The sequence below is a fragment of the Marmota flaviventris genome, chromosome 6, assembly GCF_047511675.1.
Source record: "Marmota flaviventris isolate mMarFla1 chromosome 6, mMarFla1.hap1, whole genome shotgun sequence".
NCBI classification, from domain to species: domain Eukaryota; kingdom Metazoa; phylum Chordata; class Mammalia; order Rodentia; family Sciuridae; genus Marmota; species Marmota flaviventris.
In genome coordinates, this window is record NC_092503.1 from 75,132,439 (window position 1) to 75,150,025 (window position 17,587).

The 17,587-nt window shown below is 34.5% G+C and overlaps 1 protein-coding gene across 2 annotated transcripts in view; it reads left to right on the plus strand.

Annotated features, from left to right (window-relative positions):
* Syncrip (synaptotagmin binding cytoplasmic RNA interacting protein) overlaps positions 1–1,944 on the plus strand; it is a 27,330-nt gene extending 25,386 nt beyond the window's left edge. Inside the window, exon 12 of one of the 2 annotated variants that reach the window (XM_071613225.1) lies at positions 101–1,944. In XM_071613225.1, coding sequence (XP_071469326.1) covers positions 101–142 — 42 coding nt within the window. In that variant the 3' untranslated portion in view covers positions 143–1,944. The remainder of the gene's footprint in view (positions 1–100) is intronic. The other variant, XM_071613226.1, reaches the window with a different exon arrangement.
* Positions 1,945–17,587: the final 15,643 nt, after the last annotated feature.

The following is a 17,587-nucleotide window of genomic DNA, read 5'->3' on the forward strand; positions in this document are numbered from 1 at the left end:
TGTTAAAGCTTTTCTTATTTTTAAATGTTATCATTATGTATGTACACATAATTAATTTTAAAATGATTTATCTAACTGATTCCTTTTGTTACCTGGCTAGCAGGGAAAAGGGGTCGAGGCCGGTCCTGACCTGTTACAATGAAGACTGACTTGCTATGTGGGATTACACCAGAAGCTTGCAGTGGAGTAATGGTAAGGAAATCAAGCAACCTTAAATATCTCGGCTGTATAGGAGCATATTCTATTGCAGAAGACCTTCCTATGAAGATCATGGAATCAAATACGGGACATTGAACTAATACTTGGACTTTGATATGAATTTCTTTAACAATTTTCTCTGCAGTGCAAGTTATTAAACTAAAGCTATCTATTTTCCAAATGTGTTCCAACAGAAATCCTTCATAACTTCTAGCATGGTATCTTAATAAAGAATAAAGTTCTTCTCTTTAAAAAATCTGCTCTAAGTAGATTTTTCCCCTGTTTTTTTATGTTAAGGATCCCAGCAGTGGTATTCTGAAATATTCTCTTGAATTTGTGCATTTAAATTTTATTGCAGTGGTATAGATGAATGCCACTGTTGGCATCCTTAAATTTTATTTCTGCTCACCAAGGTTAATCATGATTGTCTATATCTTTTTTATAGTAATCACTTTTGAATTGTGTTCAGATATGCAGTTTCAGGTGTAATCATCAGAGCTGGTTAGTCAGGCATTCCAGATAGTGGTTCTTTTCAGAACCTTTTTTAAAGGGTTGGTTAACTACCTCAGTAGCAGAGGATTGAACTATACCCTGTCTGTACTGTACATAGAAAATCTTTGTAGATAAAAGCAAGGCTTGTTAAATATGATATGAGGGTAAGATTTTAATATACCAAATGTAACATTCTTAGTTGCCTTTAGTTTCAGAGGCTTGTAAGACTTCCTCATGACCATCATAACAGGCCTTGCTTTTGTCGTATTTTGTGGCTGAAAAAGCAGCCTTGCTTCTTCAGATATTGTAGTTATTTGGATGTATAATAGTTTAGCAAGATGTTACTTTTGTAAGACATCAGATGTTCAAAAAAAGTGCATCCGAACTTGTACTAAATACTGCAGTGTCCCTTTATAAAAAGTCAGACTAAAACTGACAATTGTACAGCAAAGCCTGACATTTGGATATTTTGAAGTTTTTCATAAATCATAGAAATTAGTATATGGCTGTAGTTTAGCTTTTTAGGTAAAAGGTATGTTTCATTAGTGCATTTCTTACTGCTGATCACTGTAAAAATGTGAATCAGCTTTCCATTTCTTATGCAGGTCATGATAACTTGTAGAGTAGAGTACAATCATTTGTGCTATGTTTTTAATTTTCTAAAGCACCTTGATGACAGTGAGTGTTCAGTGGTGAAGCATCCTCTATTGAATCACCCTCAAAAAATTTTTGGCCAAGTCCTAAGTTGATAGCTTAAAAGTCAAAAGTAAAATTATAGTTTAATTAGGACTTGGTATAAAGAAATCCCTTTTCCCCTTCCCCAAAGGGATACTGCAGTTATATCACATACCCAATAAGGCACCACGATGAAGATCAGAGCTTATACTTAATTAAGGTTTTATACACACCAGTTCCCCAGTAAATGCAAATTTAACAAGAAAATTAGACATGTCATATGTTCAAAATGCTCATGGCAAACAATCATTTTGCATTCCTGCAAATAAAATTGTTTTATACTGTAAGCTGGAGGCGAGTGTAACTTATTTTTGTAATAAAGTTTTTATTTTTTTTATGTGTCATTAATATAAATGTGTGTTAGTATAGAAATCTTCTGGTTTAAAAACTTAGAATTGCACACATTTCAGTATGTTTATTTGTACTTACATAATTTTAGAATAGTGGTTGCCAATAGCCTGTATGTTTCACATTAATTGGTTTTTTTGTTACCTTAATAAACCATTTTAGTATGTTGTATGTCAGTTACTGGGATAGCTGGGACATAGAGTGTAATTTAAAATTTGTCAATAAGTATTCATTGGAATATATGTAAATGTGCCTTGCCGGTTATTGAAACTTACCTACAAAATGAGTATGGGGTGACAAAAATTTGTTCCTGGTGCTTAATGAAACTTTCTGCCACTGATTTTATATATTACCCCGTGCTTTTTTAAAGTACATCTCTCAAATCTTAGTGTAAGTTTGAGGGCTACACAGAACATTTACATTTCATTCTAACATAATGAGTATATAATAGGTTGTGGAAAGTGGGTAAACTAAATGTAGCCTTCAGTAAAATTGAATCTCAGTGTAATCCTTGGTGCTGGTATTTCCCAGATCCAAGGAATTAAATAATCCCATCCAAGAGGTCATTGCCATGCCTATTGGCACTTAACTGTCATACCATTTTTAAGGGACACTGTCAAGGTGTTTAAGTTAATTCTCAGAATTATTTGTTGGGATTTTAGGACAGGTTTGTTTGATTTTTAAGTAAGAATTGCATTGTCAAAGTTTAAAGATGAACATTTTTGTGAGTTCACAAATGTGTTCTTTAAGAAAATATTAAAATATGGAGCTCTATGGGTTTCCAAGACTATATTTGGCATTCTTAGTTTGGGGACTTGGGAGGGAAAACTGATATAAAGAAATTGTGAAGCATTGATGGTTATCCTTAAGGCTAATGTAAACAGTGGTGATGAAATGTATACACACTCAAGTGAAATTACTTGACAGTGTTCATTTGAATAACTTTGAATTCAAGCCATTATAATTACTTTTAAAATTAAATATCATTTGCACTGTTCTGATAATGGGTGCAGTTTTTGAGCAATATAATCAGAGCTAAATATGCATGTAGTGATTAGTGATGTGAACAATTAAGTTCTGAGAAGAAATACTAACTGTGGTATTTTTCAAACTTAAATTTCTGTAGTAAAATCAGTATCAAACTTATCAGAGATCAAGGAAAACAGGCAATGCATATAAACATAATTTTGAATGTTGTGTGGCCTATAAAGCAATAATGCAATTTATATGGAATGTCATGGGATATGAGAAATGGAAATGCAAAAATAACTAATCCTTTAGTAAAAATGTCAACATGTTAAAAGGGGGAATGTTAACTAATGTAGGTTATTGCTATTTGTGATTTGTTTATGGGTTCTTGGCTTTGACAGCTTCAAAGAATGGACAAATGACAAGTTAAAATTTTGTGTATATATTGTCAAGGAATGGGTCTTAAATCCAACAGTAAAGTCCCTTCCTTGGGGTGAAAAGTGTATCCTTAAAGTATTCTGATTGTTAAAAAAGAAAATTTGAGTTTCCTAACGAAAACAGACGCAAGATTTTGTTTCTGCAGACTACTTGGCAATCAAAATGATCATAAATTTAATTTATCAGTTTTCAGAAAATTGCTTTGTGAGAAAATTGTGTTTATTTGTATTCTCCTAAGCATGCATTTTGTAGAAGATTTTTAGCTGTTGTTACTGAATCAGATGTTAAAAGTGAAGGGAGAATTAGCATAGAAACAGGTATTGTATACCTATGATGGCAGTTGTAGTGTCATGAGAATTTTTCACTGATTATTGCAGATATTACTTAAAATGTAAACATTTTTCTCACGATAAATTAGGAACATAGAAATGGATTGATGGGGTATCTGGGTTTTTCAGTTGTATAGAAGATATTTGAGAAGACATTTAATAGGATGAACATTCAACTACGTGGGCAAAATTGACATTTAGTATAGCTTTTTGACTGCTAAGCCAAAAATCAAACAGAAACAACAAAATACCACCCTGTTATTACAGAATATGACATATAGTCTATTTCTGGGGAGAAATTAAAAAGTAGAAGGGCTTCATGTATTAGATAAGAGCTAATTCTAGAAAAAACAGTTGCTCAGGTTCTTAAAACTTCTAAAAATACCCACCATGTCCGTTTTCTCCCCAGTTATGTATACCACAAAGTTTTTATCTGACTATAGGATTCAGTGGTGGGTACAAAATTAATGAATACAGAACTTTATGATACACAAAAGAAACAGACTTGTGAGGATGGAATTTAAGGTGTAGTATTTACTCAGTAATCATACCACTCAACAGGGCATGCCACTACTTTAAGATGCTAATTATGAACCATTGCTCAGACATTTTTTTAACTGGGCAAATTAGTAGATGGACTTTTGTGGTCTGTCACTTTTTAAAAGTACTTAGGACATAAAATATATTAGCACCACAGTCTGCCTTCAGTAATACACCTAAAATATTTTTCAAGATGAGGAGCATTCAGTTGGGAAAACAATCTTTTTTTTGCAAATGCAAACCAGTATTATTACTAACACTCTGGGTCTAAGATTAGGTTCTTCTTAACAGTAGTCTGATAAACATTTAGAAGTCTGGCATTGAGAAACAAAAGCTTGTACCTGACTAGTATTTTAATTTAAAAAAATGATTAGTTCTGTTAGTTTATTTAAATTCTTTTACATTTATTTATCCATAGAATTTATATTTATTTCATTCCTTTCATCTCACTGAAAACTGTCTGCAGGCTCTTTGATTTGGATTAGATGTGTGAAGTACTGTCTTTTGCCAAAAACCTCAAATTACCTGTTTTTTTCAAAGTAGTGGGTTTGTGCTTGTTTGGAGATCAGTTAAAAAACTATCTGTACTATCTGTACTGCCTCTGATGTTAAGATTTTATGTATAGCATAAGGAAGCTAGCTCTGACTATATTTTCCTAAGAATAAAGACCTATTTTTGTAGCATGTCTTAGGACCTCCAGGAGTCCAAGAATTATTGTGAGTGTCCTCCATTTCATCATTTTTCACTTAACAGCTTTTAAATAGACACTTGGAATCTTTAGAGATCTGTCGCCTTTTGATCATGCATACATTCAAAGTAGCCAATGGTAAATACAAATTCTCCAGGATAACCCCAATTGAAAGCACATGACTGGGAGATGCATAGAATAAATGTATTGGGCTGGTCTTCACTTAATTTTAATTGTTGATGGAAATGTTCTGTGGTCACGGACATGCCTTTGGATTTGTTGAACCTAATGGTGATTTGGTTTACCTCTCTGGGAACGTGCTTCAGCATCTTGTACTATTGCATTCTCTAGTCTTACCCCTGGCAAAATTCATTGAAGATGTGAAAATGAGATTTAGGTTTCGAATAATTTAGAAGACAAGAAACAAATAATCTTTTCTATAACTGCAAATTAGGTTAGGTAAGTGAATTCAGCTTAAAATGTCCTTGTTAAGTTAAACTGACAAATTGTGAATGTTGGGGGACTTGTAAATATTTTTAGGGGTTTTAACTCATACCCCTAGGATTACTTGGTGGTGGTGGTTGAGGGGAATATAGAAATTGTTTTGGTCATTTCATTAGAACCACGTGAAATTTGTCATTTAAATTAGAGTTTAGTTTCTATTTAGGTTTTCTAAAATTTATATTGGTATAAACAAGTTTCGATCATTTTGGAAAGTTCATGGGAGTTTGAATAAGATTTTTTATGAGTATGGAAGAAGTCCTAATAAGTCATTTTGGAAATTAGTGTTTTTACCTAAAAAGTACTTTTAAAACAAGTTCTAATTTAAGGGGAACCGTTAAGATCAGTACAGATCTATGATGTTCATGAATTATTTATTTCTTAGGTTTTCAGTTATATTCTGAAAAGATGATTGACACTTTCACCTTGTTTTGGAGAAAATTGTAGAATGCCTGAAGGAAATCGATACCATTTATGAACTAAAGCCAGTTTTTAGTTTTTTTCAGGGCCAAAAGACAAAGGGTTTGGGATGGACAAACCACTAATATAGATCACAGAATTAACTAGAGCTTATTGACAATATCTAATTTGTAGAAAAGAGTTTTGTATATATTGCACATGATAAAAATTGGGTCTTAATAGAGGGTTCCACTGTCACGTCCTGTGGTATCATCATAACTTTTAATTTTTGGTTCTTTCATATTTCGGGTTCTGGGGATTGAACCCAGAGATGCTATTCTACCACGTTCTACATCCTAAGCCCTTTTTAAAATTTTGAGATCGGGTCCCTTTAAAGTTGCACAGACTAGCCTACATGCAATGTCCCACCCTCCTGTGTTGCCACAACCATAGACATGCCTCACAGGCAGGCTTAGTGATATTAACTTGAAATGAGGTGAAGTTTGAATAATCACGGGATTGTGTAACACACATACTGTATCATTTGAAAGCAAAATTGCTAGAGCTAGGTGCTTTATTCTGGCTAAAACTTTTACGACTTTTTAAAATGTGTATGTGGGACTGGGAGTTTAATCGAAGGCCTTACACATGGCTAGACAAGCTTTGAGCTACATCCATAGCCTTTTTTTGAGAAAGGGTCTCACTAAGTTGCAGAGGGAACAATGACCCAGCAAAGACTAATATTTAAGAGAGAATATCTTTAATATTATCCCTATTGATTGCTCTAATTGGAAGGTTCAGTGATTAGACCCCTAAAATTGCTTTGACTTATTTGAAAAATTAAGAAAGCATATGAACTTTTTTTTTCAGTGTATTTCATATTTGAAATATGCTCTGATAAGAATTGAAAATGAACAGTACGCCAAAAAGTTCTTTATGAAAATTGGTAGAATACACTTAACCACGTGTATGTAATACAGTGTAGTTTTTAAAAAAATTTTTTTAGTTGTAGATGGACACAGTACCTTTAATGGTGTTGAGGGTTGAACCCAGTGCCTCACACATGCTAGCCAAGTGCTCTACCACTGCACACTCCAGTTCCTACAGTATAATTTTGACATTTAATTCATACCACCTTTGCTTTTTTTCTTAAAGTAAAAATGCACATATGTTTGCAGACATGGAATTTTTAGGAATCCTACAATATCATTAAGGACAAGTGCAGTTTCTTCTAAGCAAAGCAACCAACTGGACTTCATGTTTGTTTATACATAGAATTGAGAGGAGTGCATAAAGAAAGGGGCACAGCAAAAGATATTCAGGTTGGATTAGATTCTAATTTTTGATCAGCCCTGTTTAAGTTACACACCACCATCATACTTTTTTTTTTTGCCTTTAGAATGAAAGCTCTTTGAAAGCAGGGAACCTGAATTAATGGTGCTAAGCAGGCAATTAAAAATACTCTTAAATACTTTTTTTTTAAGTTTGGTAGAAATTAAGTTTACTTGCTAAATTAAGTGACATAATTTGTAGAACCACTTATTTTGCAACAAGGAATGTCTTTAAAATTAGCACAAAGTCTTAAAGACAGAAAATCTCCATTTCAGTTTTGTGATTTATACACAACTTTGTTAGTTTATCGTTAATACCTCGTGTGTAAGTTACAAATTTTCATTTTCCTTATTCAAAATTAGAGAAAAAGGTGTTCCATAAGTCAGCTTACGCAGTGGATCTCAGGAAATCCAGCCCATCAATTTTCTTTCATGTGTAGATAGTATAATTGCATGCTGCTGAGCAATTTGTATTGATATACAAACCTCCATCTATATTTCTATAAGGAAGTGATAGTTCAGGATTGAATTTTGATAGTTCAAGATTGAATTTTTATTTTGCTGATTAAGAAAGTCTAGTTGGTTTTGACTGTAAAGTTTTTTATAAGGGTCTTTCAAGTAGCAATTTGAAGATGAGAAGATAAGTAATACCAAGAAAATTATTCATGCTAGATAACTGATGTCTCAAAGACAGGTATTTCTAAGTAATTTCACACTGCTTCCTATATTTTAAAATAATAGTATAAATGCTTAACATAAGTAGTCTCATTTATCTACCAATTGGTAGAAGTTGAAGTTCAATTATCAGAAAAGGAAGGGTCTGAATTTAAGTTGTCTCACTACCATATGTTTGAGTAGTGGTAAGTAAAGGTGGTTTTACGCTTATATATTTTTAAATTGACTTTTTAACTTGTTAGTATTTTTTTTTTTCTTTTTGTTGCTGGGGATTGGAACAGAATCTCACTGAGCCTTTATTCTGCCATTGAGATACGTACCTTGCCCCATAGATAATATTTTTAAAATGTTAAACCCTATAACTGAACACGTCCCAGTCTACTCCCAGAGATGACTCCTCTAGTTCTAGTGGTTACCTTTGCCATCTCTTACAATGGGTAAGTTTAAGCAGCATTTTATTCACCCCCTTGTAAAGAACTACCTTGCGTTAATACTGTTTTCTTTTGCCCATTTAAAACTCAATGTTACATTTACTACTTGAAATACACTTAAGCCTCTGCTTTGCTCCTTACAGTAAAATAAGGAAAAGGTATAGACTATTTTTCTTTTCCTTCATCTCCCAATTCCTGTTAGCTTTTTTCACTGTTCTTAAGTGTATTAAGATTAATTCTTTCATGCCCAGCCCCTATGCTAAAGATAGAACATAACCTAATGCATAATGTACATCATTTTGCCACAGATCCACATCTTTCTGAGGGCAAAATTCTAAGGTACAGACAAAATTAATTCTCTTTATATCTGTCGTGCCTGTATTCATGCTATTAGTAAAATTGAACCACGACTTTGATCTTTTTTCGTGAATTTCTCATTACCTATATTTTGTTAACCAGAAGAAAAACTTTGCTGAGTTATTACTGTACTTATCTTGCTTAATGCTGTAATCTGCATATGACTCATACTTTTTTCCATTGCATTGCTGAATTCCACTATTTGTTATATTCTGTAGCTTGCTTTTAGATCTACATTTTTGCCTTTTCTGACAATGTTTTCAGAAAAGTCGTATGAACTGTAAACTACATTGATGCCTACTGGGAAATGTCTGTCGCAGCCTTTATTTATTTATTTATTCATTCATTCATTCATGTATGTACGATACGTACGTACAGTACTGGAGGTTGAATTTAGGACAGCTCTACCCGAGTCCCTCCCAACACCCCCAGCCCTGCAATCCTTTAAAATTTTGAGAACAGGGTCTTGCCAAGTTGCCCAGCCTGGCCTTGAACTGCATAAGCCTCCAAAATCATTGGGATTACAGATGTGACCACCATGCTTAACTTAACTCTTGCTCTTGATTGAAAGTTCAGAAGGGATTCTGGCTACAATGTTATTTTCCCATCAGAACTTTGGAGGCATTACACCATTGTTCGTAGTGTATAGTGTTGGTAAATCTGTGAGCACAGTTATTACTTTGTAGGTAATCTGCTTTTTTCTTTTGAAACTGTTAAAGATATTTTCCCCTTTTTTATTTGGTTTCTACCATTTCATGAGACAAGTCTGTGTGAGTCTTCATTTATTTGCTTTTAAGTGTTGAGCTCTAGAGAATTTTGCTTTTAATATTTTTTCCCCTTGTCTTTTGAGCTTGGATTGAAAAAGTCGGACTGGATTTATTCTGGTTTTTAAAAAACTTTTTCTAGTCTATTGCTAGCTTTTTGTATTTCATAAAAAATTATTTTTCAGTGCATGTAGGGGTTTTAAACCTAAGCAAAACAGTAGTTCTTTTTTATATGCACTGTCTGTCCTCCCCACCCCATTTTTTAAGAGAGTAGTTCTCTCATTATGTCGCCCTGGTTAGAGTTCAGTGGCTGTTTCACAGGCACAGTCTCACTACTGTTCATCAAGTGCAACCTGTTAGTTTCTGATCTTTGGGAAAGTACACTACAGCCCTAAAGTCTCTTGGGCTCAAGAGTTGATTACTGTTGAATGCTAGAGATTGTTTTAAAAGTTAGCACTCAGTGGTTAAGCATTGCCTCACTTGTGCAAAGTCCTGGGTTTGATCCTCAGTTCTAGCAAAGAAAAGACAAAAAACAAAACAAAAAAACCAGTTTCTGATCCGATGGGTTGAAATGGAGTTCACGTTGATTATTTTCTTTCTTCCCTTTTTTTTTTTTGTATTTCTGATTTTTCTCCTGTCTGGTGGTTCTTTATTTTTATTATGAAAGGATATTGATAATAGTCTGATGTTACTGGACTTATCCCCTGAGGTGGCTGGCTTCAAGTTCTGTGAGAACATGAGGACTAACAAGCTTTATTTTTAGCTCTCCTTCACTTGTATAAACCGGAGATCTTTCCTTTTCTTTTCCACTTACCCTTCTTGTGGAACATATCTCGTTCTTTGTAACCCTGAGTACCAAGTCAATTTGGAGTCTCATTTTCTCTGCTTATGTATGATGAAATATATATTTTATCTTATGTACCTAAATTATGCTATTTAGTATAAAAAATGCTAGTTTTAAATGGAACTGAGTTGTGAAATAATATAGTACACATAATAATTTGGAGGAAAATGATCTTAGAGCTGTATTATCATATTTATATCACTGCTTATTTAGCATAATCTAGGGAAAAGACCAAATAAGTCTTACTTGAAAATAGCACCAAGCATACCAAAACAGTACATAGAGGACTTGTGAACAATAGTACATGTGACATTCTTGACTGAGGAAAGCAGTTATTTTGAAAGGCATCTTTGGGAATAGTATGGTAGCTTCAGGAAAATGACATTTTTGGAGGTTTCAGAAATCACTGGGAATTCCCCCATCCCCACCCCATCCCGTTTTAGTAGTTTACATGCATGTCTTATTTTACTAGGTAAAGAAACTTAATTCCTTTTGGTGGCAGGAATCTCTCAAATCTGCTCTCCAGATTTGATGTTCTGAGATTTGGTGAGAGTCCATGTTTATCCTCTTGTGGAATATATTTTATGTTGTTGTATGTTCTTTCTTTGACGATTAAGGAGTCCAGGTCTTCAAATTTTTCTACATAAAGGCAAGACAAACACCTGGGGGCATTTTGTCCGTACTTAAAGACCTCTTCCAAGCAGTAAAACATTAGTTTTTATTTAGGTTTTGTGGTATTAAACTTGGCGGTTATTAAAGAAGAAACTGACTTTCAAGGTATTTGGGTGCCCCAAATCTTGGCTTTTACGATGATAATAGTGTCTGGCCTATCACATACACACGTGTTCATATGTACATCTAGTCATAGAAACATACCAAGAAACTAAAGAAGAAAATAAATCATCTCAAACAGTAGACCTGGATCTTTCAATTAAAATTGATGGACAGTTAACACTAGTTTTGCAATGTTTCTCATTGTTAGGGATTTCCCTCTCAGAATGGTTAAACTTGCATATTCATTTTTCACATAATTAGGTATAGGTTGTTGAAGTAAAAAAAGCATGTTTTAATATAATATAGATATTTCCCTCTTCAATATTTCTAGATGAAAACAACATTTTTTCCTAATCAGTTAATGGAAACAACTTCGTACACATATTTAACCTCTGGACTGGAGTTTCCTTACCCACACAACGATGATTATATTAAGTTTATTATTTTTCTAGCTTTCAACATATGAGATAAACCTGTGTTTTATGCTGATATTTTTCTTAATGCTTTTGTAGTGAAGGCTTATTTCCACAAAATGTAAGAAATCTTGCATTAAGTTTTTTATTCATTTTGTAATGACTTACATGTAAGAACATTTCTGGTATATTATTTTGATATCTGTACTCTGAGGAAAAAGTAGGGTAATATTTCTTTTACAGTTCAAATAATACTGAAACCTGTAATGAGCATTATCAACCTTTCATAATTCACAGAGCATTATTTCAAAGTTATTTCCAGGTTCCCTAAATTATTGTGTTAATGTACTAGTTGGGAGTCAGCATGAGTTATGTAGATGTCAACTAACATGCTTTTGTGGTAGTAATTTAAAATTTGGAAATAGTGGTGCTTTGTGTTTTTGCATTGTTGTTTTGGTACTGGGGATTAGACCCAGGGCCTTGCATATGGTAGGCCAGAACTCTTCCACTGAGCCACAGCCTACTCCTTTTTAATTTTTAAATTTTGAGACAGGGTCTTGCTAAGTTACCCAGGTTGGCCTCGAACCTGCTAACCTGCCTCTAGATTATCTGGGATTACAGGCATGTGCTACCATGCCAGGCCTGCCAACGTGTTTATTTCAAGTCTCTCTTGAAATTTTAGGCAAATTAATTCTCATGTAATATACTGCTAATGTATTAAGGAACCTGATCAAGAAATACAAGGCAGTCTAACTTCTAAACTGACCTTGCCTATATTGTTAATTAACATGTTCTTTAAAAATCAGCATATAATCCGATATTTCATAGGTATTATTTCTGAGTACCAGTGATTCTCCTCCCTATTCCACCACAATAAACTGTAGGTTGAAATCCACATAATTACGTGTCAGAATAAAGTGTTTTATTGTACTCTTTTCTGGTAAGGTTGGTGGTTTTAAAATCATTCCCTTTAAGTGGGTTTTCCTCATCACTAATTTTTTTGGGGGTGTGGGAGGATCATGTTATTGAGGATTGAATCCAGGGCCACATGCTTGATGTCCTATTGAGCCATATTTCTAGCCCTCACCCATCTTTTTTTTTTTCCCCCAAGCACCAGTTTTGTATTTTATTTAGAGATGGGGTCTCACTGAGTTGCTGAGTGCCTCACAGTAGCTGAGGCTGGCTTTGAACTCTTGGTTCTCCTGCTGGGATTACAGGCGTGTGCCACCATGCCCTGCTCACCCATGTTTTTAACAACTGTTCACAAGATACCAGTATCCTGTCGTTCGTTAAATTACTTAATCTCTCTGGACATTTGTTATATAGAATGATAGCCTTTTTCAAAAATCTCTTCGGCACTTGTTTGACTATCCTCCTACCACTCTGTTCTTATCTGTCCTTATTTCTCTAGTTGCCTCCTTGATCCCATCTTATTACAGCTTCACATTACCTCTAAGTGCACTCTTAATGTCAGGATTTGCAGTTCTGCATTTCAGCTGCCTGCTGTACATTGGAGTGCTCTCTGTCAGCATTTATGTCCTGTCAGTTAATCATTCACCTTTACTGAATAGTCCTGAAATGTGCTATCCAAGTCCTACCCATTCAAGATCTGGCTGAATTTCTAATTTATAAATATGTTGAATGGCTCCTGAAAACCAGATTTCTTAAATAGCAATTTAATTATACTGGCTTTGGACATCTAGTTCTAAAGTCTGTAATAGCACTATTATAAAATGTAAGCTGCTATGTAATGTAAAAGTTAGAATTTGACCCTAGTTAATCTTATAGCATTATCTTCCAATAATATTGTCTGAGCAAACTGATTGCCTTGTCTTTCTTTGGTTCACCTCACATTTTTGATGTTGGAATTCTATATATAAAACTGCTTAAAGTTGTGGGCAAAGCCATAGTTTTGAGACATCTGGCAACATGTGACTTGCAAGAATAATCTTTAGAGTCATTTAAATTATTACTGCTACCCTTCTAATTCATTTTCTGGCTGTGAATGTGGTAACCACAGTCTTCACCAACTTTGCCATGATAGTTTCATATGTTGCTTTATATAATGGGACAAAAGCTATGGACCTTGGCAGAGGCCACAAAGATTTAAATAGATTTAGGTTTGGATTAGTTAGTTTTTTTTTTTTTAAATTAAAATGGAAGTGATATAACTACCTTCTGAACATCTGGAGATAGAATTCTAAATTACCTTGAATACTTAGGCCATATGACTTTCTGATAATGCTCAAAATTCAGACTGTTTGGAATGTTTTCCGTGAGTTAAACCTCACAATTCTCAGCTATATCCAGGTGCGAGGTGTTTTATAGGTGCTTTAATTTTTGTATTTTATTAAGTAGCTAGTGAGAAAAGAAAGCATTGCAAAGCCTTTCTAAAATATTTTCAGGAGTTACTGAAGTAAGATGAAATCTATAGTTTAACATTTAGAGTTTTGAACATTTTTCTTTATCTAAAAAGAAGCCACTGTCTACCAAACAGATGGGGTGTTTTCCTTATTTACACAAAAGCATTGGCCACTTTGTACAGATAATGTTTGTGATAGATTATGTTTGTGATAGATTATAAGTGCCTTTCCCAATCTGATATTTATAAACAGGTGAGTATATTTTTAGTTGCCAGGCATATACTGACAATTAAATTTTCTGAAATTAGGAACAACATCTACTTCCGTGAAAGTGAGGTTTGACAGTCTAGCTGTCTATATAACTCAGAATTACTTACTCTTTCTTTTTTTGGTGCTAAGATAATAAGATCACACAGAACTTCATAGTAGTAACAGCTTTTACCCAGGGAGTATCTACTTGAGCCACTGGTTCTGTAATGTTCTTCATATCTTCCTAATGGAGGTTTTACTTCTGGGCTACAAAAATAAGAGGGTTAAATGTGAAAATAACATTTTCATTTTAAACATCTCAGAGCTCTACTATAAAAATCCATAATATATCTTCCTTGAATTACATACATTTAAACAAGTTCCTTTTTGAAAATGAAGGAAAGGGACAATACTTGCAGTCAGTTTAATGACCTTTTTCACAGGTGTTATATCCAGAGGTTGATAGGATGCAGGGAGGAAAGAGTGTTATGAAGTGTAAAATTAAGGCTATAAAAAATAATAAGAATGCCACAAAAGGTAAATTATGGACCTTGATTACTTGAGATGGGGGTGGGTGGGGAACCAGGGCACACTCCTGTGATAGAAGAGCATGTTCCAAATTAGGGAAGCAGCTGGAAGGGAAGGACTGAAATGGTTTGTAGGGATAGTGTATGTAATCACTTCTTTTCATCTTACATCCATGCCATACAAATAATGGACCTCAACATGTTAAAATGTGATTTACATTCAGGCCATCAAAATTAAGTAGTATAATTATGGGGATTCAGGTACTCAACAGTACCTTTCAAATTCTTGTGCCAACATAAAAAGCAATTTGTGCAGATTGCTGGCGGGATGGGTTAAATTAGGTGGAAATATTTCAGATACTTTACTGCCACTTAACTTCTGAAAATTAAGTGAAAGAGATAAGTCCCATTCTTTGCTCAAATTACTATCTTCCCACAGTCCTTTCCAGATCATCACCAGCTGAAAATTTCCCCAATATCTGCCATTAAAAAAAGACTCAGTTACAGCCTTTATAATTTGCCCTGTATTTTACAGTATTTCTATGTATGACTTGTCTCCACTAGATTGTAAGCCTTCGGAGGTCAGAAATGCATCTAAATTCATTGTATCTTTCACCACATCTAGCACAGTGCCTTACACTTATTTGCCATTCAATAAATATTCATTAAAATAATGGACATATTGGATTGCAGTTGATGTCTATGAGCCATTTAGATGAATGCATCATATGTACACACACATACACACACATAATTACAGCATTTATCAGATTTACACAATTGTACTAGCTCTACACAGCTAACAGCCTAGAGCAGGACCAAGAGAAATATAATTAATATAAGCTAACATAATTTTAATTTTCTAGCTGTTCCAAAGTAAATATTTTTTATCCCATTTCCAAAAGTTACTATATAATCACATTTGTGGAAACTATTCATGCTAAGTCTTGAAGGCTAATGTGTATTTACGCATTTACGAACCACATTTCAAGTACTCAATATCCCCATGTGGCTGGTAGCTACTGTAGTGGACTGTGCAGGTCTAGAATTTTAGAGCAGACAATATCTGAGGACCTCAATTTTCTATAAATTGTCTTAATACCTTTGAGTTCATGTCATTTTTATTTTAGGTTATTTTCATTCCAATAAAAGCTAATTGAGTCGTCATGTTCATAAACTCAAATGTTTTCTTATTAAGCATTGTACAAAGGTATCTACTAGGCATTTTCTATCCAATTTAATCTTCCCCATAGCTTTATGAAGAATGCAAGGGCTGAGATAGATCAAATTAACTGCTTAATGACATTTGTTAATAGGAGATGGAGCTGGTTTCAGAACCAAGATTTGCTGTGGATAGTCCCTATCCTCTCTAGAAGTTAAAAACTTAACACAAGGTTGGAAGAAAATTTCAAGCTCTGTATGTGAATGTAAAAGTGAACACTAAAAAACATTTAACGAAGTGTTTGTTATTAGATGTCTGTAGCAACAAGATTTTATCTGTCTTGCTTTAGGTGTAGACTTAGGATTTTCTTCAGAGTTGGGAATATAGCTCTGGGAAAGCATCTGAATAACCTGTGCAAGGCCCTGGTTTCAATCCCCAGTATTACCAAAGGATAAAATAATTTTCTTACGGCAGAAATCCATTACTCTTCCAAACATAAGAATATGGAAGTTTAAATTATTGTCCAGTTAGCTTATTCTGATGGCTTCTGCCAAGAAATATGGGAAAGCAGCCTGTCAGTTGGACATTGTAGAGATGTCTAAATTGACCAAAATGAAAAACAGTTTGTCTATAATGTATCTTTGCTTGGTGAAAAGTTTAACAGTAATTTCAGAATAAACCTTTAAGGAAGCAAATATTTTAGACAATAAAATTTAACATAAATTTAATAAAAGTAACAAGTATAAAGCACTCAAGACCAGAGCAGAAACCTGATATACTGTTGATCAATTCAACATACTTTTTTTACTGAAGTATAGCCCTAGCAAGTGCATATAAATGAGAGGGTTATAGACAGTTCAAGGAGTTGTAAGTGTAAAAACCTTACATAAGTGAAATTAATGTTAAATATGTACCTCAAAACAGAAGTTTTAAGAGTTTCAAAGATGTTGCATGGAAGATTTTTAAGTGGTTCCATCACAAATGCAACACAAGCATATTCTTGATGTTAAACAATAATACCTAAAGGTGAGAGGATCAGTAAAATGTACACTTGGATGTGCACTGTGCAATTGGTGCCACCACTATACAAAGAAATTTGATAGTATATATCATGCTAATTTTCTTAACCTTTGACAAAGTAATTGATTTAGCTGATTTTCTAAAGACATGAGAAATTAACTATGATGGAGAATGTAATCATAATACCAATGAACGTAAATATTTAGTAATAACAGTAGAGAGTACATTCTGAAAAAGAAAATGCATCACTAAAGATCCATGTTTTTGGAATAATATGGGCAAATATTCATGAAACTACATCAGGGGTTTTGTTTTTAAATATCAATGTGTCTCCTCACTTTGGAGGGTAGGAGAACAGGCAGCATGACAACATCGTGTCTGGGGTTATAAGAGCTTCGAATCCCGGTTTTGCTAGCTGTATACTGAGCAAGATCATTACTGCTTCAGTAATGTGACTATAAAATGGTTGAAACTGGAGTTACTACATCATGGGATGGATGTGTGAAGGGTAAATCAAAGTGCTTAGCGCGCCGTCAAAATTTTAGCTATTATAACGATAATCTCCATACATCTCAAGAGTTGCGGAGAAGACGGAAAGTAAAACTTAAAAATGCACTGATTAGTAAATGCGACTCTAAAAGAGGGATTTAACCTTTGCCAACACCCTTTGTTTCAAACATTTGGATTTTTGGTTAGGCCCTGGGGCAGCATGAATTGAGCTCCACCTTGCCTGTGAAGTGCACAAAAGATGCTCGCTCTCAGGGGTGGCAGCCTGAAGGGTTGGACTCCCGTGTTCCAGGAATGTTTCACTCCTCACTCCAATCTCTACACATTTTTTAAAATGAGGACAGAGGCGCCTCTCGCCCGAGCGTCGCCCCAAACTCCTACTAGTAGTCACTAGGCAGAGAGAACGAGGCAGCTTGCAGGGAGGCTGGGGCTCGAGCAGCTCCCGCCCCTCCCGCGGGCTCGTGCGACGGACTACAGTTCCCAGGGGGCCTCGCGAGCACCGTGAGTCCCGCAGGCAGCGTCCGGAGGCTGCC